Source organism: Scyliorhinus canicula, unplaced genomic scaffold, assembly GCF_902713615.1.
Source record: "Scyliorhinus canicula unplaced genomic scaffold, sScyCan1.1, whole genome shotgun sequence".
Lineage (NCBI taxonomy): Eukaryota > Metazoa > Chordata > Chondrichthyes > Carcharhiniformes > Scyliorhinidae > Scyliorhinus > Scyliorhinus canicula.
Window position 1 is genome coordinate 1,021,615 of NW_024056011.1, and position 24,883 is coordinate 1,046,497.

The 24,883-nt window shown below is 46.2% G+C and overlaps 1 protein-coding gene across 1 annotated transcript in view; it reads left to right on the plus strand.

The window, feature by feature from the left end:
• The first annotated feature begins 3 nt into the window (after positions 1-3).
• LOC119961495 (zinc finger protein 585B-like) overlaps positions 4-24,883 on the plus strand; it is a 32,350-nt gene continuing 7,470 nt past the window's right edge. Inside the window, exon 1 of the mRNA XM_038788848.1 lies at positions 4-920. Coding sequence (XP_038644776.1) covers positions 246-920 — 675 coding nt within the window. The 5' untranslated portion in view covers positions 4-245. The remainder of the gene's footprint in view (positions 921-24,883) is intronic.

A 24,883-nucleotide genomic window follows, 5' to 3' on the forward strand; every position in this document is an offset into this window, starting at 1 on the left:
AGACCGTTCACCTGCTCAGTGTGGGAAAGGATTTACTGCTTCATCCAACCTGCTGACACACCAGTGAGGTCACAGCGGGGTCACACTGTTCACCTGCTCTGTGGGGGAAGGGAGTTACTACTTCATCCAGTCTACGCAAACACCAGTAAGTTCACACTGGGGAGAGACCATATACCTGCTCGCTGCGTGGGAAAGGATTCGTCCATTCATTCATTCTGCTTACACACTGGCAACTTCACACTGAGATGCCGTTTATCTGCTCCGTGTGTGGGAAGGGATTCGGAGATTCATCCAAACTGCTCACACACTCCCGAATTCACACTGGGGAGAGGCCGTTCACCTGTTCTGATTGTGGGAAGGGATTCGCTCAGTTATGCAGCCTGCTGAGGCACCAGCGAATTCACACTCGGGAGATGCCGTTTATCTGCTCCGTGTGTGGGAAGGGATTCGGCGATTCATCCAACCTGCGCACACACTCCCGAGTTCACACTGGGGAGAGGCCATACACCTGTTCTGACTGTGGGAAGGGATTCACTCAGTTGTCCAGCCTGCTGAGACACCAGCGAGTTCACTCTGGGGAGAGACCATTCACCTGCTCCGTGTGTCGGAAGGGATTTGGAGATCCATCCAGCCTGAACAGACACCAGCGAATTCACACTGGGGAGAAGCCGTTTACTTGCTCAGTTTGTGGAAACAGATTTGTTGATTCAATCCACCTGCAGAGACACCAGCGGATTCACACTGGGGAGAAGCCGTTCACCTGCTCAGTGTGTGGGAAGGGATTCACTCAGTTAACCAACCTGGAGACACACCAGCGAGTACACACTGGGGAGAGGCCGTTCACCTGCTCTGTGTGTGGGAAGAAATTTGTTAATTCATCCAACTTGTTAACACACCAGCGACTTCACACTGATGAGAAGCCGTTTATCTGCTCCGTGTGTGGGAAAGGATTCAGAAGTACAGCCCACTTGCAGAAACACCAGCGAGTTCACAAGTCATTACAGGGGTTGGATTCTGCTGTTGTGGCTGCTGTTAATCCCATCCAGGACTGACCCACGTTCATTCTGACAGTGGGTGAAGTGGGAGGGTCGGGGGAGGTTTCTTTCCGTTGCACTGGCCAGTGTCCCAATTTTAATTTCTGTCGGCTGAATCTCTGAGCGAGGGCACATTTCCACTGAAATGATCCACAGAAGCAGATGAAATACATTAATTTTATCCTGGACAGTTCTGATGAATGTAGGAAATTATTATACATATACAATTTTATATATATTGCAGTAATATTTTTGAAAATGCATATTTACAGTATCACTGTACTCTGCGTCACCCAATATCTATGTCTATGCATTTACATTGTGTATTTATCGTATGTCCTATGTTATTTCACGCATGGAACGATCTGCCTGGATTGTATGCAGAATAATACTTTTCACTGTATCTCTGCACGTGACAATAAATCTAACATACAGGCAGATGGTATGTTTGCAAAAGATGCAATTAAAATGTTGTAAAAATGGGATAATCATTGAATCTAACCATTTAATTGTTTCTCTAAATTGGGCGAATGAAATCTAGTTTATAGAAAGGTTCACCGGGGTTTAAGATAATTGAGGAATTGTGTTTAGCCTTATTAAAATGGCAATAAGACAGTTAGTGGGGTAGCGAAATGTAACTAATGAGTCAAAGACGGAAACCTGAAAGGTGTCTCACTTTTACTGAAAGCAACTCTACATAGAGGACAGCAAGGATCCCTGTGTTTGCTAACTTTATTTCCAAGTGGCTTTTGACCAGTAATAGCCTTTGATTAATTGGAGAATAAAAGGTCTAAGGTAGTAATTAAGAATAGTTTAACTGTTAATTGCAGCTATTCTCTGTGATGTTAGTTTAGTTGGTATTGTGTTACTAATAAAGTTTGTTTTAATATAAAAGATCGCTGTTAGTCAGTGGAATCACTCCGGGAGTGAAGTATCTTTTCCTCACAGTTTTATAAATTAAAAAACATTGGGGTCTCATCCGGATTCCTAATATAAATTGGGGTCTGAGCCGGTATCAGTAACACAGTAAATAAATGATGCAAAGGGTGAACTGCGAGGAGGATACAGAGATGCTTCAGCAGGATTTGGACAGGCTGAGTGAGTGGGTCTATACATGGTAGGTGCAGTATAGTGTGGATAAATGTGAGGTTTCAGCTTTGGTAGCAAAAACAGGAAAGCAAATGATTTGTTGAATGGGTGTAAATTGGGAGAGGTGGATACTCAGCGAGACTTTGGTGTCCTCATGTATCAAACGCTGAAAGTAAGTGCTCAGGTACAGCAGGCAGTAAAGAAGGCAAATGGTATGTTGGCCTTCATAGCGAGAGGATTTGAGGATAGGAATAGGGATGTTTTACTGTGATTGTACAGGGCATTGGTTAGGCAAAACCTGATGTATTGCGTGCAGATTTGGTGTCCTTATCTGAGGAAGGAGGTTCTTCCTATGGAGGGAGTGCAGCAAAGGTTTACCAGGCTGATTCCTGGGATAGTGGGACTGTCATATGAGGAGAGACTAAGTATAGTTAGGATAATATTAATTGGAGTTTAGAAGAGTGAGAGGGGATCTCATAGAATCGTATTCCAACAGGATTAGACAGGGTAGATTCAGAAAGAATGTTCCCGGTGGTGGGGGAGTCCAGAACTAGGGGTTACAGTTTGGGGATAAGGGGTAAACCTTTTAGAACTGAGGTGAGGAGAAATTTCTTCACCAGAGAGTAGTGAATATGTGGAATTCACTCCCACGAAAAGTAGTTGAGGCCAAAACGCTGTTTAATTTCACGAAGGAATTAGATTTAGTTCTAAAGGGATCCGGGGGTAGTGGAGGCAGGATCAGGGTATTGAATTTGATGATTAGCCATGATCAGAATGAATGGTGGAGCAGGCTCGAAGGGCCGAATGGCCTCCTCCTGCTTCTATTTTCTGTGTATATTTGAAGTAAATAGTCTTTTTCTTACCACTACAGGTGTCTTGTCTTTCATTTGTCCTCATTCCGGAGGTTGGCCGCGCTCTGAACAATCTTTCTCCACTGACATTTAATTAGTTAATTTAATTAATATCTATTTGAATTTGGTGGACTTTTCATTGTTAGATTGATGCCCTTAAGGGAAAGTGAGTGAGAGGGGTTGACAGGCTCTTTAACAGAAAACCAGTCCCTCCAAGGCCATTGGCAAAGGAGCCAGAGTGGGAGAAGAGATTTCATTTTTCACAGAGTTGTTCTGATCTGCCTGAAAGCAGATTCAATAGTATCTTTCCAAAGCGTAAGTACTTGAAAGGGAAGAATTTGCAGGGCTGTGGGGGAAGAGCAGAGCAGGTGGATGAATCGGAGTCCTTTCAAAGAAATAACAGGGGAATGATGGACCAAACGGATTCCTCCTGCAGCCTGTGAATTTGAACCTCTTTTTGTGCAGGTTAAAAGGGACAAATTTCATTTCAGCCCCTTCCCTGTTTATGTATTTAAAGAGAAGATATAACAATGTTTTCCTCGGTGTATTTTAAACATTGAAGTCTTGCACGGCCGAATATAGTCAACAGCCTTCCTGTAGCCCTCTCTGGACACACCAAGAAAGCGTTTGACTGCTTAACAATAGCAGGTTCCACTGAATATGATCTAACCACAACAACAAAACCTTGCATTTGTATAGCACCTTTAAACTTCCCCGAGAGCTTCACAAATGTGAATACCAAAGAGAATTTGACGCTGAACCACAGAGATATTAGTTCAGATGACCAGTCACTTGGTCAGAGGTAGGTTTTAAGAAATGTCCTAAAGAAGCAAAAGAGATCGAGGGGCAGAGGTTTAAAACAGTCGTTAATTTAATGGCAGTCAATGTAGATCAGGGAGTGCAGGGGGTGATCGGTGAATGGGACTCAGTGTGAGTTGGGACAGGGGCAGCAGAGTTTCTCTATTAAAGAAAACTGGGACAGTTTTGAAAACTGGGTCTGTAATTTTCCCATCACACTGCTTAGGTCTAAAGTCCAGCTGACATCACGGAGTTCCATTGGGATTGTGGAATCCACTGATGTCATAAAATGACATCAGCCTCTTTATGATTCCATAATCAGCTGACACCAGACTGGGAGTGTGGGATTAGCTGATGGCAGCACATTCCTTAGTCATTGTACAGTGAGCAGAAATGATTCATTTTAAAAATTAATACATAGAATTTGTACTACATGTATACAAGGGGAGTTTAGTAAGTCTGAGTCTGAGTGGGAGATGGAGCGGAAGAAAGTCTGAGCAGCTGGGAAAAGAACAACAAAAAGGCTGATTGAATCTCCAGAGGCGGGAATCCAGCAGTGAGAGATCCAGAGGTGGGGAATCCAGAGGCGGGAATCCAGCAGTGAGAGATCCAGAGGCGGGAATCCAGCAGTGAGAGATCCAGAGGCGGGAATCCAGCAGTGAGAGATCCAGAGGCAGGGTATCCAGCAGTGAGAGATCCAGAGGCGGGAAATCGAGCAGTGAGAGATCCAGAGGTGGGGAATCCAGAGGCGGGAATCCAGCAGTGAGATCCAGAGGTGGGGAATCCAGCAGTGAGATCCAGAGGTGGGGAATCCAGCATAGAGAGATCCAGAGATGGGGAATCTAGCCATGAGAGATCCAGAGGTGGGGAATCGAGCAGTGAGAGATCCAGAGGTGGGGAATCCAGAGGCGGGAATCAGCAGTGAGATCCAGAGGTGGGGAAACCAGCAGTGAGAGATCCAGAGGCGGGAATCCAGCAGTGAGAGATCCAGAGGCAGGAATCCAGCAGTGAGAGAGCCAGAGGTGGGGAATCCAGCAGTGAGAGATCCAGAGGTAGGGAATCCAGCAGTGAGAGATCCAGAGGTAGGGAATCCAGCAGAGAGATCCAGAGGCGGGGTATCCAGCAGTGAGAGATCCAGAGGCAGGGTATCCAGCAGTGAGAGATCAGAGGTAGGGTATCCAGCAGTGAGAGATCCAGAGGCGGGGAATCCAGCAGTGGGAGATCCAGAGGTAGGGTATCCAGAAGTGAGAGATCCAGAGGCAGGGAATCCAGCAGTGGGAGATCCAGAGGTGGGGAATACAGCATCGAGAGATCCAGAGGCTGGGACACTTTTTTTTAAATGATGTGGAGATGCCGGCGTTGGACTGGGGTGAGCACAGTAAGAAGTCTGACACCAGGTTTAAGTTCAACAGGTTTGTTTCAAACACAAGCTTTCGGAGCACTGCTCCTTCCTCAGGTGAATGGCGAGGTAGGTTCCAGAAACATATATAGAGACAAATTCAGAGATGCCAGACAATGCTTGGAATGCGAGCATTAGCGGGTAATCAAATCATTACAGATCCAGAGATAGGGGTAATCCCAGGTTAACGAGGTGTGAATTGTCTCAAGCCAGGACAGTTGGTAGGATTTTGCAAGTCCAGGCCAGATGGTGGGGGGTGGGGGGGGGGGGGGGGGGTGGGTGGTGGGGGGGGGGGGGGGGGGGGGTGGAATGTAAGGCGACATGAATCCATGCAGTGTCTGCATGGTCTCGCCAATGTACCACGCTTCAGGACATCCTTTCCTGCAGCGTAAGAGGTAGACTACATTGGTCGAGTCGCACGAGTATGTGCCGCGTACCTGGTGCATGGTGTTTCCACCTGATGGATGGTGGTGTCCATGCCGATGATCTGGCATGTCTTGCAGAGATTGCCCTGGCAGGGCAAACCATTGTTTGCAGCAAATTACCCAGCCTTCAGAACAACGACCACGACACCACACAACCCTGCCATGGCAATCTCGGCATGACATGCCAGATCATCGACATGGATACCACCATTACACGTGGAAACACCAACCACCAAGTACGCGGCATTGTCATGGCGTCAACGGCATGACGTCAAGGCCGCGCCGCCGAGAAGAACGGAGCTCCGCTCCTAGCCCCTGGGTGGGGGTGAATTAGGTGCGGGGAGCGGGCTCCTAGGCTGTCGTGAAAGTCGGCCGATTTCAAGACGGCCTTCGCTCTCTAACTGTGCCGAACCAACATTTTATTCAGTTCCATCATAACCTCCCTGCTCTGAAACTCTATGCCTCGCCTAATAAAGGCAAGTTTACTTTACCATCGAACTGAAAACGCCCAGACTTCATGTCGAGATTGTGAAGGCAGCCAATTCTCAAATTCAGCCAGGAACACATTCCCCACTCCCCTCAAGGGATCTGGTGTGCCCCAACTCTGAGTCAGTCAGAATAATCAACACACCGTGCAACAGGATTTTGTATTCATATGAGCCCTCACCGGGTAGTTTGCCCCAACGAGCAAACGGATTCTCATCTCCGATTCCACTGTTCTCTCAAGGATGTTTCGCAGTTCATCAAAGTGAGCAGCAACAAGCTGCACCACGGAGCAGAGACTATCGGCCACAACATCCTTCCTAATGGCAGCCACCATCACAATGTCAACATCACAGCCGAGTTGTAGGCCTGCTCACCAGCAAAACCACCACTGCAGGCTGGGCCCACCCCAACCACTGAGTCCTCAACTCAGATCCTCATCGCTAAAGTCTAGCCAGGATCTTCCAGGGACATAGTGCAAGACACGTGCTCCAAAAGCACGTGCTCCAAAAGCAAGTAATTATGTAATGTCCACCCAGATTAAAAACAAGGATTAAAAGATGAGAAGTGCCAGAGCTCGAGAAAATGCAGCCGCGTCCTGTGCTCACATGTCCACCCCCTTCCTTGTTTTGCAGTTCGATGAGGGTCAGAGTTCTTACTGCCCCCACCGGGGGTTGAAGGTAAGATGGTGGACAGTGCAGGCTGCGTGCCTGGAGCTGTTTCCCGGAGATCCAGCAGAGACGGCCCGAGTTCAATTCCACAGGACAATATTACTCGTGCTACCAGCTTGGGAAAGCCTTCCATCATTCCTCCGCGATGTTGAATAAAGGATAATTTTCCCAGGGCTGGAAGCTCGAGGCATTCAGTTGTAATCAGGGTTCCTTTTATTCTTCGAGACACTGGTTTCATGTTCAAACGTTTGCTTCAGAACAGTTAATGTGAGGCCATTGGCACCATTATTGAGGGTAGCCATGATGTTTGAAACAAACCTGTTGGATTGTAACCTGGTGTTGTAAGACTTCTTACCATTATTGAAGATTAGGATTTGCAACCAGATGGCTTTGTTGGTAACTGGTTGGGGCAGACAGACCCACCGTCTGCTGGGCCACTGTGGCTTAGCTGGAATGTTCATTTGAAGCAAGATGTGTTACATTCCAGGACATCTGGGGTGTTAGCCTTTGTTCACTTTGAAACTCCTCAGAAACTTCCAGAACCCAGCATGTGACCTGCTGGATTGTACCTTCCGAAAATCATTAATAAAAATACTTTATATAGTAGCCCAGCTGACAGATATGTTTCATCTTCCGTCTTGATGGTGACGTACTTTTCATTGAAAGTTTAAGAAAATCTTTTTAACTTGTTACTTTCCTACCTCTGAACAGCTAATGAATCCTATGAATTGACCATTTGAAGTGTCCATTCTGGCTGGATGGTTAAGGCTTGTGAAACTTGATTCATTTTGCAATGGTAATTTCTTGTACCCCATAAATCAACCTGTCATTTGTGAATTTGCTGGTGTTTCTTGAGTGTGGATGACTGAGTGAATCCCTTCCCACAGTCAGAGCAGATGAATGGTCTCTCTCCGGTGTGAAGTCGCTGGTGTGACAGCAGGGTGGACGAACGACTGAATCCCTTCCCACAGGCAGAGCAGGTGAACGGTCTATCCCCAGTGTGAATTCGCTGGTGCTTTTGCAGGTTGGATGAATCACTGAATCCCTTCTCACACTGAGAGCAGGTGAATGGCCTCTCCCCGGTGTGAATTCGCTGGTGTTTCCGGAGGGCGGATGACTGATTAAATCCCTTTTCACACACTGAGCAGAGGAACGGCCTCTCCCCAGTGTGAACACGCTCATGTTTCAGCAGGGTAGACGAATCAGCAAATCTCTTGCCACAATCGGAGCAGGTGAACGGCCTCTCCCCGGTGTGAACTCGGAGATGTCTCCGCAGCGTAGATGATTCAGTGAATGCCTGCCCACAATCAGGGCAGGTGAATGGCTTCTCCCCGGTATGGCGGCGCCGATGGATTTCCAGCTGGGACGGGCAAATAAATCCCCTCTCACATTCTCCACATTTCCACGGTTTCGCCATGCTCCAGATGCTCCTGCCTCTCTCCAGGTTCAAAGATGATTTTAAGCCTTGTCCACAAACACACAGAACACAGTACGATCCCTCCCCACTTTGTGAGTGGCTCAATGTCTTTTTCCGACTGTGTCAGTGTTTAAAGCTCTTTCCACAGTTTGTACAATGGAACCCGCTAAATTGGGTGTCTGTGTGTCTGTGTATCCCGGTGCTTTGGCAGTCACACTGATTTTTTAAATCTTTTGAAACAGGTGGAACAGGCAAACATAACTCCTTCTAGATTCAAAAGCCGATGATATTCAGGTCACTATGAACTGAGTGACTCGGTCAGATCTCAACTTGCATTTGGTTTGAGATTTTCCTCCGTCAATCCTCTCCTTCCATTATCCTGTGAAAGGAATTTACAAGTATCATTACAAGATAGAAATTCAGAATAGACAATTTTAGTTGATGTGAAATTTGTTTCCTCTCTCATTTACTGAAAAGCTATAAATATTCATCCAACACATTCTCCCTCCATTCTCACTCTACTGTAGCTGATAGTCACCCTCCAAATTCTACTGAAAGTTTTGGTTAAGGTTGATTGACAAATCTATGCTCACTGCTTCCTATCCTGGACACAGAGACCTCACAATCTTCATGTAGGCTGCCAGACAGATGTATGTCCCTGGCCCAAGAATGGAATTGAACCCGGGTTCCGGCTGCTGTGAGGCAGCAGTACACCACTGTGTTGCCCTCAAGGAGATCGATAGGCCAAATGGCCTCCTTGAGGATTGCACTGTGGCAAAGTGGTTAGCACTGCTACTTCACAGCACGAGGGACCCAGGTTCGATTCTGACCTTCAGTTCCTTGCTTTGTGGAGTTTATATGTTCTCCTCTGTCTGTGTGGGTTTCCCCTTACAGTCCAAAGATGTGCAGGTTAGGTGGATTTTCCATGTTAAATTGCCTCTTGGTGTTGTTACATCACCCTGGGTTAATGTGCGGTCAATTCCAGCCCCACAGAGCCAGAGTCTCAACACGAGTGAATTAACTAACAATTTGTAGAAAGTATTCAAGATCTTTGGCCCTAAACTGCTCCAATAACTTACAAGCATCAGATTTGTAAGTGAAACACAACAACTGTTTTTTTTTACATAGAATTTACAGTGCAGGAGGCCATTCGGCCCATCGAGTCTGCACCAGCTCCTGGAAAGAGCACCCTACCCAAGGTTAACACCTCCACCCTATCCCCATAACCCAGTAACCCCACCCAACACTAAGGGTAATTTTGGACACTAAGGGCAATTTATCATGGCCAATCCACCTAACCTGCACATCTTTGGACTGTGGGAGGAAACTGGAGCACCCGGAGGAAACCCACGCACACACGGGGAGGATGTGCAGACTCTGCACAGACAGTGACCCAAGCCGGAATTGAACCTGGGACCCTGGAGCTGTGAAGCGATTATGCTATCCACAATTCTACCGTGCTGCCCCACTTAGAAATAATTCAAGCAATAATAATAGAATAATAGCCAGATAATCTACCAGTCCCCCCCTTTTACCATCTGACCCTCCACCGAAACACACACAAGACGGAGACACACAAAGGGAAGAGAAGGGGTAAAAATAAAAAGAGGATTAATATGAAATGGAAGATGGGTGTGCTTGCTTCAGATGCTGAAGTTGTTGCAGCAGCAGGCTGTCCTCCCACGCCGAGGGGTGATTGTAACCGCTGGTTGGATCGCTAATGAGGATCCTTTGGTAGTAGCATTCAGCCAGAACTCCCAGCTATAGGGTTCCCTGTGGGGAAATCACTTTAACTTGCGTTAACCCAGGGCCTTCACTCAAAACGAACAGCCTCAGTCCTGTGTAATTCTTAAGCTCTTGGTCTCACTTTCTCCTCAGCTTCAACTCCCCAGCTTCAACTTGTGATTTAAACTTCACTGCTTTCCAGACTCACCAGAATGTCCCCTAGCTTTACTGAGGAAAATGGAGTATCAGAGAAGCATCTTCTATGAGATATTAGAGAGGTCTGGTATCCTTTCAGGGAGAGAAGCCCAAAGAGTTCCCTCCAGTTCTGTCTCCAGGCATTAAACACCCACAGGCTGGTTAGAAAGGGAAAGTTGGCTGGATCCATTTCCCTGGAGTGAGCTCCAGGTTTGAGAGAGTTTTACCCTTTCAGGGAGAGAGAAACTCAAAGAGACTCCTTCAGCTCCGTTTTCAAAACAAAACTAAAAAAACGGAAAACACAGTCTCACAGACGATGGACTATTCTAGAGAAAAACCTGGCCAATCAGCACAACCCATTGATAAGGCCCGGCAATCTGAACCAGTCCATTGGCCGACAGCCAAGTCCATCAAGATGTGCCATCATTGATGTCAGGCCAAATAGCATATCCAACTGGAGATCCCGGTTTTAAACTTAAAGGTGAAGCCCATCTTAAAGACATTAGCACATTTTTGTCCATATACAAATAATGAAATAGAATCATAAAATCATCATAGAATTCTTAAGGTACAGAAGGAGACCATTTGGCCCACCGAGTGGCCCATACGGGGCAGCACGGTAGGATGGTGGTTAGCATAAATGCTTCACAGCTCCAGGGTCCCAGGTTCGGTTCCTGGCTGGGTCACTGTCTGTGCGGAGTCTGCACGTCCTCCCCGTGTGTGCGTGGGTTTCCTCCGGGTGCTCCGGTTTCCTCCCACAGTCCAAAGATGTGCGGGTTAGGTGGATTGGCCATGCTAAATTGCCCGTAGTGTCCTAAAAAGTAAAGTTAAGGGGGGGAGGGGGTGGTTGTTGGGATACGGGTATAGGGTGGATAAGTGGGTTTGAGTAGGGTGATCATTGTTCGGCACAACATCGAGGGCCGAAGGGCCTGTTCTGTGCTGTACTGTTCTATGTTCTATGAGTCTGAACCAACCCTTCGAATGAGCACTCTACCCATTTTCATTCACTCCTGCCCGCCTTATTCCCATAACCGAGAACCGAACCTGCACATCCCTGGACATTAAGGGGCAATTTAGCGTGGCCAATCTACAGTGGCACAGCAGGTAGCACTGTTGCTTCACAGCTCCAGGGCCCCAGGTTCGATTCCCGCCTTGGGTCACTGTCCAAGCAGAGTCTGCACCTTCTCCCCATGTCTGCGTGGGTTTCCTCCGGGTACTCTGGGTTCCTCCCACAAGTCCCGAAAGGTGAGCTTGTTAGGTAATTTGGACATTCTGAATTCTCCCTCTGTGCACCCGAACAGGCACCGGAGTGTGGCGACTAGGGGATTTTCACAGTAACTTCATTGCAGTGTTAATGTCAGTTTATTTGTAACACTAAAGATTATTACCTAACCTGCATATCTGTGGACTCCACAAAGAGGCCAGAATTGAACCTTAGGTCCCTGGTGCTATGAGGCAGCAGTGCTAACCACTGTGCCACCACACTGTCCCAAATAGAAAAACACCAGAAATTAAAAGGGAAAACAAGGGGCAGACAGGGATTAAGAGGATCCTTACAACGTCCAAAAGGTTAGGTGGGGTTACAGGGGAGCGGACATGGGCCGAGGGAGGGTGCTCTTTCTGAGTCCTGACAGCGTCATTCCTTTCCCTTCAATTCCTGCAAGTCAACAATTGAAGCCCAGAATGAGAAAACAAATAGAAAGCGGGAGAAAAGTGTTTTACACACAGATGTTGCTCACAGGAGGAAGTATCAGTCTGTCCAGCTCAATTTTCATTTACACAAAGCCCGCGCTGATTGACTGGAGGACCAAAGTCCTTCCGGTCGTCCAACACTTCCCATTGGTCAATATCTCAGCATGCAGCTCAGGGGATAACCCGCACATGCGCAGCTTACCCTCTCCCTTGGACATGCGCAGTCACGGGTCACGGGGGAGGGTGCCATCACCGGAGCGGCTTCTCGCTCTGGCTGGAGCCAGCAGCCGGTTGCCTGGAAACTGTGGGTTAAACACTGGAAAATGTGTCTGAGGTGGCTGGGGGAGGGGCCAAGCCTGCGCATTGGAACATGGAGACGTCACCATGGAGACGTCACCATGGAGCAGAGTGATTCCTATTGGCTGATTCAGACATCCATTGTGACGCCACAATACGGAAGTTGAACAATGAAATTGCCCCCTCTCAGCAACATCTGGGAGGAAATCAGCGTTTCCCCCTTTCCATTTCTCTTTTCATTCTGGGGCAAATTGGTGACTAAACCCTGAACTTCCTCTGGTTGCCACAGGTTCTTGTTGGACCTTTTTGGGTTCTTGTGTATTGAAGGAATATAAATAATGTAATAATTATGTCCATTCTATCAATCACCTGTGTACAGTCACACCTATTTTAATGTATTTCCCCAATTCACCACAGCTGATTTGTCCTTTATACGTTCATAATTTATTTTGTTCAAATTTAATACCCTGGCTGCAGATTGAAATATCTCACATTCAAGCATAATGTAAGTCTATCATCATCTGGTCACACATCTCTGAAGGTTTTTTATGGCAAGATTATCAATTAACCCTTTATCATTACATAATACTAGATCTAAAACACCCTGTTCTCTAGTCTGTTCCTCAATAAGGTAGTCTGCCTCAACGACTACTGACCAGTGGCTCTGACATCTGAAATCATGAAATGTTTCAAATGGCGAATCATGGGACGGATCAATGCCAGCCTCCCAGACAGTCTCGATGCATTGCAGCTCCCCTATCACCGCAATCGGTCCACAGCAGATGCTATCTCTTTGGCCCTACAATCAACACTCAAACACCTCGACAACAAGGACACCTACATCAGACGTGTTCATAGACTACAGCTCCGCCTTCAACACCATTATCACTGCTAAGACTAATAACCAAATTCTGCAATCTTGGACTTGACCCCTCCCTATGCAGCTGGATCCTTGACTCGCTCACCAACACACTGCAATCTGTCAGGATAGGTAACAGCACCTCCTCCACAATAGTCCTCAATACCAAGGCCCCACAAGGATGTGTGCTCAGTCCTCTACTGTACTCCCTATACACACACACTGTGTGGCAAGATTTAACTCCAATTCGATCTATAAGTTTGCGGATAATATGACTCTGGTGGGTTGTATCACAAATAACGATGAGTCAGACAACAGAAGGGAGATAGATCACTTGGTTGCATGGTGTACCGAAAATAACCTCTCTCTAAATGTCGGAAAGACCAAGGAATTGATCATCGACTTCAGGAAGTGTAATACGACAAACACCCCCATCTACATCAATGGCTCCGAAGTAGAGATGGTCATTAGCTTTAAGTTCCTGGGGGTCACCATCATCAACAGTCTGTCCTGGTCCATTCATGATGATGTAACAGTCAAGAAAGCCCCACAATGTCTCTCCTTATGGAAGTTAAAGAAATTTGGCATGCCCGCATGCCAAACATCTACAGATGTGCCAGAGAGAGTATCCTACCAGGAGCATCACAGCCGGGTATGGCAACTGCTCTGCCCAAGATCACAAGAAGGGCAGCACGGTGGCACAGTGGTTAGCATTGCTGCCTACGGCACTGAGGACCCGGGTTCGAATCCCGGCTCTGGGTCACTGTCCGTATGGAGGAAAAATGTTACCCAGAAACTGGAATTGTCTGTTCTGAATTTCAGTTACAGGGCATTAGGAGAGGACTTTCAGACTGGAAACACAAATCAAATATCACATCAAGCTCCAACAGTGTCATTCGGTTAATCAGGATCTGAATATCCTCAGACTATGAATGTGGAATGAGAAAGTTTCCTTTGTGGGAAAATATTCAAACATCAGTGTGACTGGAAAATCACCGAGACAGACACACACCCGAGTGAGAGTGTTCCAGTGAACTGACTGTGGAAAGAGCTTTAACCAGTTACACAGCCTGAAGGAAAGATCACACCATTCACTGCCGGGAGAAACCATCCATGTGTTGTGTGTGTGGCCGAGCTTCAACTGATTGTCTAAAGAGGAGAGGCACAAAGACACTGTCTCCATGAAGACACCATGGAAACATGGAGATTGTGGAAGTGGCTGTTCGGCAGGTTAGTGAGAATCAGGTCAAAGGAGCAATGGGCGAGTTTCACAGACAAGATGAGCTCTGAGAGAGCATGATGGGAGACAGCAGGAAAAGAGGGGAAAGATGTGAGTTCAGAACTTGGGCAAGAAAGGACTTCATAGGCAATTTTACTGAGTGGTTTAGTGAGGGATTTTCACAGTAACTTCATTGCAGTGTTAATGTAAGCTTGCTTGTGACAGTCATAAAGATTATTAGAATCAACAGAATCCGATTGTTTCAATGGGTGGAATTTTCCAGCCCTTACCGCTGGTTGGATCTTCCAGACTCACCAACCGCCTTGCGGCAGCCTCCCATGCGGCAGGACGGGTGAACCATGCAAAAGGCCATAGACTTTGACAGGACTGGAAGATCCTGCCTGTGGCCAATGGGAAGCCACAGGAGAACCAAAAAACTCTGCCCAATCTGAATGACAAAGAAGCCACAGGAGAAGCCACAGGGGTGAAGGTGGAGGAACAGGGCAGAGGGAGAACTTAGGTTAGAGATATTAAAAATACTTAACACACAGTATTTAACACAAATAATTGGCCGCAGAAAAATACTTGTCACTGTACTTCAGTGCATGTGACAATAAATCAAATGAATGGCCGACTTCTATTCCTTTTTTATGAATTTAGAGCACCCAATTCATTTTTCCAATTAAGGGGCAATTTACCATGGCCAATCCACCTACCTGGCACATCTTTAGGTTGTGGGGGTAAGATCCATGCAAACATGGGGAGAATGTTCAAACTCCACATGGACAGTGACCCAGAGCCGGGATCAAACCTGGGACCTCGGTGCCATGAGGCAGCAGTGCTAACCACTGCGCCACCGTGCTGCCCGAGCCTATTCCTGTGGAATATTCATTGTTTTATAGAATGATACAGCACAGATTGAAACCATTCGGTCTAATATACCAGTGGTGGCTCTTTGAAACATCCATCCAATTAATCCACAGTCAGGCTGGCTGAGCCAGAACAATGAATCTCTGCTGTAGTAATCTGAGAGTTTAATGGATGCAGTTGGATGCTTCTGAGGCTCTCGAACCCTTGTGGATAAAATGATTGACCTGAGTATTAAGCTATTTTAAAAGCTTACTGAAATCAAAACAGAAAGTTCTGGAAAATCTCAGCAGGTCAGGCAGCATCTGTGGTGAGAGAAACAGAGTTAATGTTTCAATGCTAATATTACCCATCTTTGAACCTGAACTGGACACTCTTTTGTCCTTTATTCTGACATTAAAACTTCCTGTAATTTCTTTCTTTATCAAAACCATTACAAGTCCACTTGCAAAGATGATGGAGTCAAAGACCTTGGATAAAAATGGACTTCCGAGCAGTTTGGCCCGGTGGACGAGTGGAAGGAGGGAATAGCAGCGACAGATGATCAGATTGTCTCAATCTTAGTGACAAACTCCACGAGCTCCTCACGCTTGTTGTTGGAAGTGAGGATGGAGGAGACGGAGAGGAGAGCCCTTCAAAAGGAACTAACTTGTTTCAGCGATATTAAAAAGACTCAATGCACTATAATTCACACAAACTAGTTTGACTTGATTTTTATTCAGAATTTAATTGCTTCTAACTGGGTTGGAGTTCATGAACATCAGCAGCAATTGACCCCAATTAACATGTTTCAGTCCAGGATATGATTACCATAAAAATCCAATCCCTGAACTTGTTGGTGCATCTGCAGTTTGGATAACTGAGTGAATCCACTCCTACACTCGGAGCAGGTGAACGGCTTCTCCCCTGTGTGAACTCACAGCTGTAGTGAGGCGAGAAGATAGTCTGAACCCATTCTACAGCGTGTACATGTTGATAGGACATCAGTTCCCCAGAATTGTTTTAAAACTCCTCACAGTCGGGATGTTTAAATGGTCTCTCCCCAGTGTGAACTCACTGATGTCTCAGCAGATTGGAGGAATGTGCAAATCCCTTCTCACAGTGGAAGCAGGTGAACAGCCTCTTTCCAGCGAGAAATGTTGGTGTGGCTGCAAGTGTTGTGAGTGTGTCAGCCCTTTCCCACACTGGGAGCAGGTGAATGGTCTCTCCCCAGTGTGAGTGCACTGATGGATTTTCAACTTGGATGGGTAATCAAATCCCTTCCCACAGTCTTGACATTTCCATGGTTTCTCCCAGTGTGACTGCATTTATATACTGGCAGGCTAGATGATTGGTTGAAGCCTTGTCCACACACAGGACACGTGCGGTTTCTCTCCACTGTGAACGGTGCTTTTTCCTGCTATGTTCAAAATCTGATTCAGTTTCCGATAAATTCGGTAAGTGTTAGATGCTGATATGATGTTTGGTTTGTGTTTCCTAACTGCAAATCCTCTCTTTCAAAGACCAACTATATTAACACCTATAACTGAGCTGGAGTTATTTTTTAATTAAGCAGAAACAGACTCAGATGGACATGGTTCAGTCCTGAATATGATCACCAGCAAATTCCAATCACAACAGTTACTTATGAATTCGCTGGTGTTTCAGCAGGTTGGATGACTGACTGAATCCCTTCCCACACAGGGAGCAGGTGAATGGCCTCTCCCCAGTGTGAATATACCAATGTGCAAGTAGGTGGGATGATTGAGTGAATCCCTTCCCACACTGGGAGCAGGTGAACGGTCTCTCTCCAGTGTGAACTCGTTGGTGTCTCAGCAGATTGGCTGAATGAGTGAATCCCTTCCCACACTGGGAGCAGGTGAATGGCCTCTCCAGAGTGTGAACTCGCTCGTGTGTCCGCAGGGTGTACGAGTGAGCAAATCTCTTCCCACACTGGGAGCAGATGAACGGCTTCTCCCCAGTGTGAACCCGTTGGTGTAATGCTAGGTTGGATGACCGATTGAATTCCAACCCACACTGAGAGCAGGTGAATGGCCTCTCCTGAGTGTGAAGTCGCTGGTGTCTCAGCAGAGTGGATGTGTGAGCAAATCCCTTCCCACACTGAGAGCAGGTGAATGGCCTCTCCCCAGTGTGGCTGCGTCGATGAGTTTCTAGCTGGGATGGGTTATTGAATCCCTTCTCACAGTCCCCACATTTCCACGGCATCTCCCTGTCCTGATTGCAATTATGTTCCGAAAGGCCAGATGACTGGTTGAAATCTTGTCCACACACAGAACACGTGAACGGTTTCCCCCCACTGTGATCGGTGCTTTTTTCTTCCATGTTCAAATTACGATGATGTTTAGGTTACAATAAATTGGCCGTCTCCATCAGATTCTGATATCATTTTCGATTTAAGTTTCCTGACTGCAAATCCTCCTCTTCTAACACCCTGTGAAATTGATTTGAAACAGAATAAAGGGAGTGAGAGAGAAACCACAAAAACACAAAGGCAGGTTGTGAAATTGAGCTGAATGAATCTGGTCATTTGTGAGGCCAGCACTAGGAAAAAGTGACCATGAAAGCTGCTGGATTGTTGTAAAAACCCAACTGGTTCACGAATGTCCTTCAGGGAAGGGAATCTGCCAAAGTTGAGTCCCACTCACTTACCCATCACCCCTGTGCTCATTGACCTACATTGAAATGAAATGAAAATGAAATGAAATGAAATGAAAATCGCTTATTGTCACGAGTAGGCTTCAATGAAGTTACTGTGAAAAGCCCCTAGTCGCCACATTCCGGCGCCTGTCCGGGGAGGCTGGTACGGGAATCGAACCGTGCTGCTGGCCTGCTTGGTCTGCTTTAAAAGCCAGCGATTTATCTCAGTGAGCTAAACCAGCCCTGGGCCCTGGTTAAGCAGTATCTCAATGGAACATTCCCATCCTTGTTTGCAAATCTTGCTCTATCCTATTTTCAGCTGCACAGATGTTTAAATCTTTAACCACAGATCAAATAGAAACACTTACATTTAGGTCCTCATGAACTGAGTGTCAGATTTTGAAGTGAATCTTGGTTGAGTTTTCTGAGGGAGGGAGGGAGCGAGCGAGAGAGAGAAAGAAGGGATTTTATATGTCAATAGCTGGTAGCCCTCACCCTCCACGGGCGTTTTGCATTGTTTTTTGAGAGTCACACCAGCTCCAGAGACATGGAACCCCTCACAGGTAACAGAGCAGAGCACTAAAAGCTCAAAATTGTTGATAAATGCTCAGAAATACTGAGCTGTGAAGCAGTTTCATTGTTTTCAATATTAAAATGTCCCACTGTTGCCTGCAGCTGGATAGATATCAGCAACTCTGGAGTCGGAGGAAAAGGTTCCTAGTTGAGGAAATATCGGGGAGTGATGTCACCGTGCAAGTGTCGGTGCGTGATGACATCACAGACAGGAAGACAGAACATCTGGATCTGTGCAAACCACATATTATGGAGGATGTGACGGTCCTTGAGAGAGTGCAGGGGAGACTTACCAGAATAGTTCCAGGAATGAGGGATTTTAGTTACAATGTTAGGTTGGAGAAACTGCGGTTGTTCTCCTTGGAAGAAAGTAGATTGATTTACGTACAAGTTTCTGATTGATCTCGGTAAAGTAGTTAAAGAAACATAGAACATAGAACATAGAACAGTACAGCACAGAACAGGCCCTTCAGCCCTCAATGTTGTGCCGAGCCATGATCACCCTACTCAAACCCACATATCCACCCTATACCCGTAACCCAACAACCCTCCCCTTAACCTTACTTTTATTAGGACACTACGGGCAATTTAGCATGGCCAATCCACCTAACCCGCACATCTTTGGATTGTGGGAGGAAACCGGAGCACCCGGAGGAAACCCACGCACACAGGGGGAGGACGTGCAGACTCCACACAGACAGTGACCCAGCCGGGAATCGAACCTGGGACCCTGGAGCTGTGAAGCATTTATGCTAACCACCATGCTACCCTGCTGCCAAACGTTGCTCCTTCCAGCTGATTGCAAAAGGATTTCAGGACACAGATTTAAGATTTGGAGCAAGAGCTACAGGGTGATATGAGGCAGAAATTGTACAGTGAGTGGTAATGACTTGGAACTCAATGCTTACACTGAAAGTGCAATAATATCCAGGTCCTGATGAATTGAGTGATGCTGTAGGAGTTTGATGTCAGGATTCGCTTGTGTTTCCTGCCTGCAAATCCTTTTCTAATACCCTGAAAATGAAAGTTACAAAAGCCATCTTTGTCAGTCCAAACAAGAAATTCAGGAAAAAAGTAAACCTATTCTTGGTTTGAGTTTGCTTTGTGTAAATCCTCCCTTTCTAACCCCCTGTAAAAGGATTTTCCAAAATTAATCACTGTCAGTCCAGGATAGAAATTCACAACATTCTCTCCTCCTGCTCCCTGGTCCAGGATGAACGCTCATACTCCCTGCTACACGTTGCCCCTCCATGTCATCAGCAGTCCCTCTATTCGAGGATGATGTTTACTCAGGGTAGAGATTTGACATGGTTCTTCATGTGACTGGACACAGTCGTAGATCTTTGGACACATGGAGGAGAATAGCCCAAGAGGTAGTGAGAACTGAAAAGCAGAACGTCTTTCTCTTCTTTTCCTGCTCTGCTTCAACAATAAGACGTTGGGACTCAAAGGCTAATGTAGATTGATGGTTGGCTTCATTCTGAACATAGGGTAACAAATGCCTCCCAAAACAATCACCTCCTTCAACACATCCCAAAAGACATGCTGTTAGGCGAGTTGGACATTCTGAATTCTCCCTCTGTGTACCCGAACAGTGCAGAAAGAGGCCATTCGGCCCATTGAGTCTGCACCAACCCTTCGAATGAGCGCTCTACCCATTTACATTCCCTCGTCCACCCACCTTATCCCCATAACCAAGAACCTAACCTGCACATCCCTGGACATTAAGGAGTAATTAAGCGTGGCCAATCTATGGTAGCACAGTGATTAGCACTGTTGCTTCACAGCATCAGGGTCCTAGCTTCGATTCTTGGCTTGGGTCACTGTCTGTGCAGAGTGTGAAGATGTGCTGTTAGGTAATTTGGACATTCTGAATTCATGCTCTGTGTACCCCAACAGGCGCTGAAATGTGGCGATAGGGGATTTTCACAGTAACTTCATTGCAGTGTTAATGTATGCCTACTTGTGATGATAAGGATTATTCTTTTTTAAAAAACATTGCCTCCAACAAAGATGGCGGCTCCACATTGGCCCTGGTGAGCTTTCCCCCAATAAAGGTGGTGGCCGTTCACCCAGGCCTAACATGAGGATCTGCAGCCCCGCTCGGTACAAATTGGGTCAGGTAAGCTCTTTTCCCAGATTTGCAGCTCACACAACATGTTTACGGAGCTTTTCCGCCTAACCACATGCTTCTTCGCTCCCTCCGCCCCGTCAATTGCCTCTTCCCGATTTTAGATCTCAACAAGGAGCTGCTGTCCATCGCCATTACCCACAGTGCGCATGCTTCAATCAAATCCCCTCATTCACTCCGATTGGTTGGAGGCCCAGCCGCGCTCGGTCGGTCCTCCAGCCCCACCCATGCTCTTCCTATTGGTCCAGAGCTGTCGTCAATCACCCGGGCATTGTGACGGTTCCAGATGGTGAGAGCGGCCACAGGCTCAGACTGACTGGCTGATTGTCCAATAATAACAGTGAGAGTCTCAGTGGGACAATCAGACAATAATAGTGGAGATGGGGCCCAGAGGAGAAACAGCAAAGGATTCACTCAATTTGAGAGTAAGAAACAGTTCATAAGTTCATAAGATATAGGAGCAGAATTAGGCCATTTGGCCCATTATTATTATAAGTGAGTCTGATCCGCCATTCTATCATGGCTGATATGTTCCTCATCTGTCACCTCATCTGCAGAGCAGGAGCTGGATTCCAAAATCAGCTAGAGCATCTCCTCCCTAGAACACATGACCTAGGAGCAGGAGTAGGCAATTTAGCATCCAGAGCCTAAACACCTTCAAAGTGATCATGGCTGATCTCCTCGTGGCCTCAACTCCAATGTTCTGCCCGTTCTCCATAAACCTTTATCCCCATTACCAATTAAAAATCTGTCTAACTTCTCCTTAAATTTACTCACTGTCCCTGCATCCACCGCACTCTGGGGTAGCGAATTCCACAGATTCACAACCATTTGGGAGAAGTAGTTTCTCCTCAAGTCTGTCTTAAATTTTCTACCTCTTTAATATGGTCTTAAGAAAGCAAAAAGGGAGCATAACAGAGAGGCCACAAAAACAAGTAGACAGGTTGTGACATTGGGCAGAATCGATGGGACCAGCATTAGAAAAGGAGATCATGAAACTGCTGGATTATTGTAAAAACCCAACTGTGATGTTAATATCCTTCAGGGAAAGGTACCTGCCATCAGCTCTGAACCTACACAAGAGTTTGCCAGGAGATTAACAGAACCTGTCACCACACCAGCTACAAAGATGAGGGCACCGGTGTAGACAAACACCATCACCTACAAATCCTCTTCCAGTCACACATCATTCTGAGTTGGACATTTATCCCTGTTCCTCCATCGTCAGTGAATGGAAATTCTGCAATTCTACCAAATGTATTTTGGAACACCGTTGTAGCTTGAAACACTCAATGGATATACTTGTTAATCAAACAATGCTGTATTCTATTGCAATGTTGGACAACGTCTGCTTAAAAAATAATTTCTCCTGGAACCTACCTCCCTTTAGTGTCCCACATTGGAAATTTCCGGACCCAACAAGTCAACTGCGGTTTGGACCCGTGGGAAAGACTAGAACGAGGTGACACACTTTAAGAATGAGACATGGGGGGCAGCACAGTGGTTAGCATTGCTGCTTACAGTGCTGAGGACCTGGGTTCGAATCTCGGCCCTGGGTCACTGTCCATGTGGCGTTTGCACATTCTCCCCGTGTTTGCATGGGTTTCACCCCCACAACCCAAAGATGTGCAAGTTAGGTGGATTGGCCATGCTAAATTGCCCCTTAATTGGAAGAAATAATTGGGTACTCGAAATTTATTTTTAAAAAAAGAAAAAAAAAGAATGAGAGATGGGGAGAACATGAAGGCTAAAATGAGGATAATTTTTTTTCCCCGAAGTTCATTAGTCTGTGGAATTCACTTCCCAGAGAACAGTGGAGGCTGGGATATTGAATTTATTTAAGGCAGAGTTAGACAGATTTTTGATAGACAAGGGTTCTGGGTGCAAGGGTTGGTGGTGCAGACAGGCAAGGGGAACTGAGACCACAACCAATTCAGCCCTGATTTTATTGAATGGTGGAACTGGCTTGGAGGGCTGAATGGCCTGTTTCTGCTCCTAAATCATAGTCAAATGGGTTAAACCCAACAGTATCTCCTCCATCTCCACTTCAGCCCAAATTGCTTTGCATCCAATGCCCATTCTAATTGAACCCTGCTCTGCTTTTTTGTACCTGTGCATTCAGTCTTTTGGATTAAGATAAGATGTATTCACACACACAACTGTTTTTTTAGATTGAACTGTGCTCCTTGGGAGAGGTGTACTTTCGCTCTCGCTCTCTTCCGCCGTGCCCCATATCGGTGTGTGCTTTACCAGTGGTCTGTGCTGCCCGTTTGGGAGCATTTCTGCTGATGTGGTGGTGGTGGGTGGTGGTGGCTTGAAATCTGGTGGTTTTGTTTTCTTGTTTATTATTCATTGGTTTCTATTTTATAACAATAACTTTTACTGTCACAAGTCGGCTTACATTAACTGCAATGAAGTTACTCTGAAAATCCCCAAGTCGCCACATTCCGGCCCCCGTTCTGGTTTACTGAGGGAGAATTCAGAATGTCCAGTTTTGGTGTATTGTGGATATTTTTACTGTATTGCTGATTGTTTTGTATTCAGCTGTGTTCTTTTGTAATATGGAGTTGTTCATAAACTAAAATATCTGTATTCGCCCATGCAGGGAATTCTGGGTAGCATGGTCCACCATTTAAATGGAAGAAAGGAGAAAGATGATGTGTCAAAATCATAGAAAAGAAGAACGATATAAAACAACTAACATAATTCGCTTCCATTCCCCATCAGTATCAGCCAAAATTAATATATTCATTGCAATCAAGTACTTTGACTTAAATCCTTAAGTTTATCAATTGAATCATGTTTCTTTAACTGTACTTCTGAATTCAGATTCATGTCCTCATTTTTTTCCTCCTCTGAGCCCCTGAACTCTATCAGATAGAGTAATGTAGGAGAGTGGACACTGATTGTCCTGGGAAACAGCAGCAAGAGGAGCTCACAGGCCAGAAGGGCAAGGGAGCCGTGAGGTCTGTCACCAGACTTGAGGGCTGGAACCCGAGTGAATGTAATTTTTTAAATACTGTCACAAGTAGGCTTACACTGCAATGAAGTTACTGTTCGGGTACACTGAGGGAGAATTCAAAATGTCCAATTCACCTAACCTGTGGACTGTGGGAGGAAACCGGAGCACCCAGAGAAAACCCACACAGACACGGGGAGAACACGCAGATTCAGCACAGACCGTAACCCAAATGGGAATCGAACCGGGGTCCAACAATTTATATTTTAAAAATGTCTTCCAACAACTCAGCACTATGCTATTGGTCAGCACTTTGATTTCCTGAAGCTCCTGTTTTGAGTTTTTGACAGTTCTATGCCAAGTGAGGTGTTTAAAGGCCTTTCATCTTCCTCTCTGCATATCGATGTTCATTAAGGATACATAAATTGTTCTCCCCGTGTCTGCGTGGGTCTGACGCCACAACCCAAAGATGTGCAGGGTAGGTGGATTGGCCAAACTTAAAAGGATACACAAATTGATTTTCTTCTCATTAGATATCTATTTTCCAATATTAGATGGATAGGGTTTCCTACATCGATGCTGCGACCAAGAAAGCATAACAGCGCCTATACTTCCTCAGGAAACTCTGGAAATTCAGCATGTCCACGTTGACTCTTACCGGTTTTTACAGATGCAGCATAGAAAACAGCCTTCTGGATCCATCACAGCCTGCTGTGACAACTGCTCAGCACAAGACCATCAGAAACTACAGAGAGCCATGAACACGACCCAGTCAATCACGCAAACCCGCCTCCCATCCATTGATTCTGTCTACATCCCCCACTGTCTTGGGAAAGTGGGCAGCATAATCAAAGACTCCTCCCATCGGACAGGAGACACAAAGGTCTGAGATCACGCATTAACAGATCCAAAAACAGCTTCTTGAACGCTGTTATCACACTCCTGAATGACCCTCTTATGGACTGATCTGATCCCTCCACGAACTTCTCAACTGAATAATGCTGCACTCCGTATGCTTCACCCGATGTTTGTGTTTATGTATTTACATTGTGTATCTGTTGTATATCCTCTGTTTTTCATCTAAGGAATGATCTGTCTGGATTGTACGCAGAACAAGGCGCTAGATTCTCCGATTCCCGACACGGAAATCGCGTTCAGCGACGGGGCAGAGAATCTGTTTTGACGGCGAAATCAGGATTGGCACCAGTTTTCGGAAGCTCTGCCTCCTGAAAATCGGTGTATTCTAGTTTTTCTTGTTTTTTTTTAAATCTAGAGGTGATGTCAGGGAAGGCAGTACAATGCTCCTCCTGCAGAATGTTTGAGGTGAGGGACGCCGTCAGTGTCCCTGCTGATTTCATCTGTGGGAAGTGCACCCAACTCCAGCTCCTCAAAAACCGTGTTAGGGACCTGGAGCTTGAGCTGGATGAACTTCGGATCATTCGGGAGGCAGAGGGGGTCATAGATAGGAGCTTCAGGGAAGTAGTTACACCAAAGACTGGAGATAGGTGGGTAACTGTAAGAGGGACTGGGAAGAAGCAGTCAGTGCAGGGACCCCCTGCAGT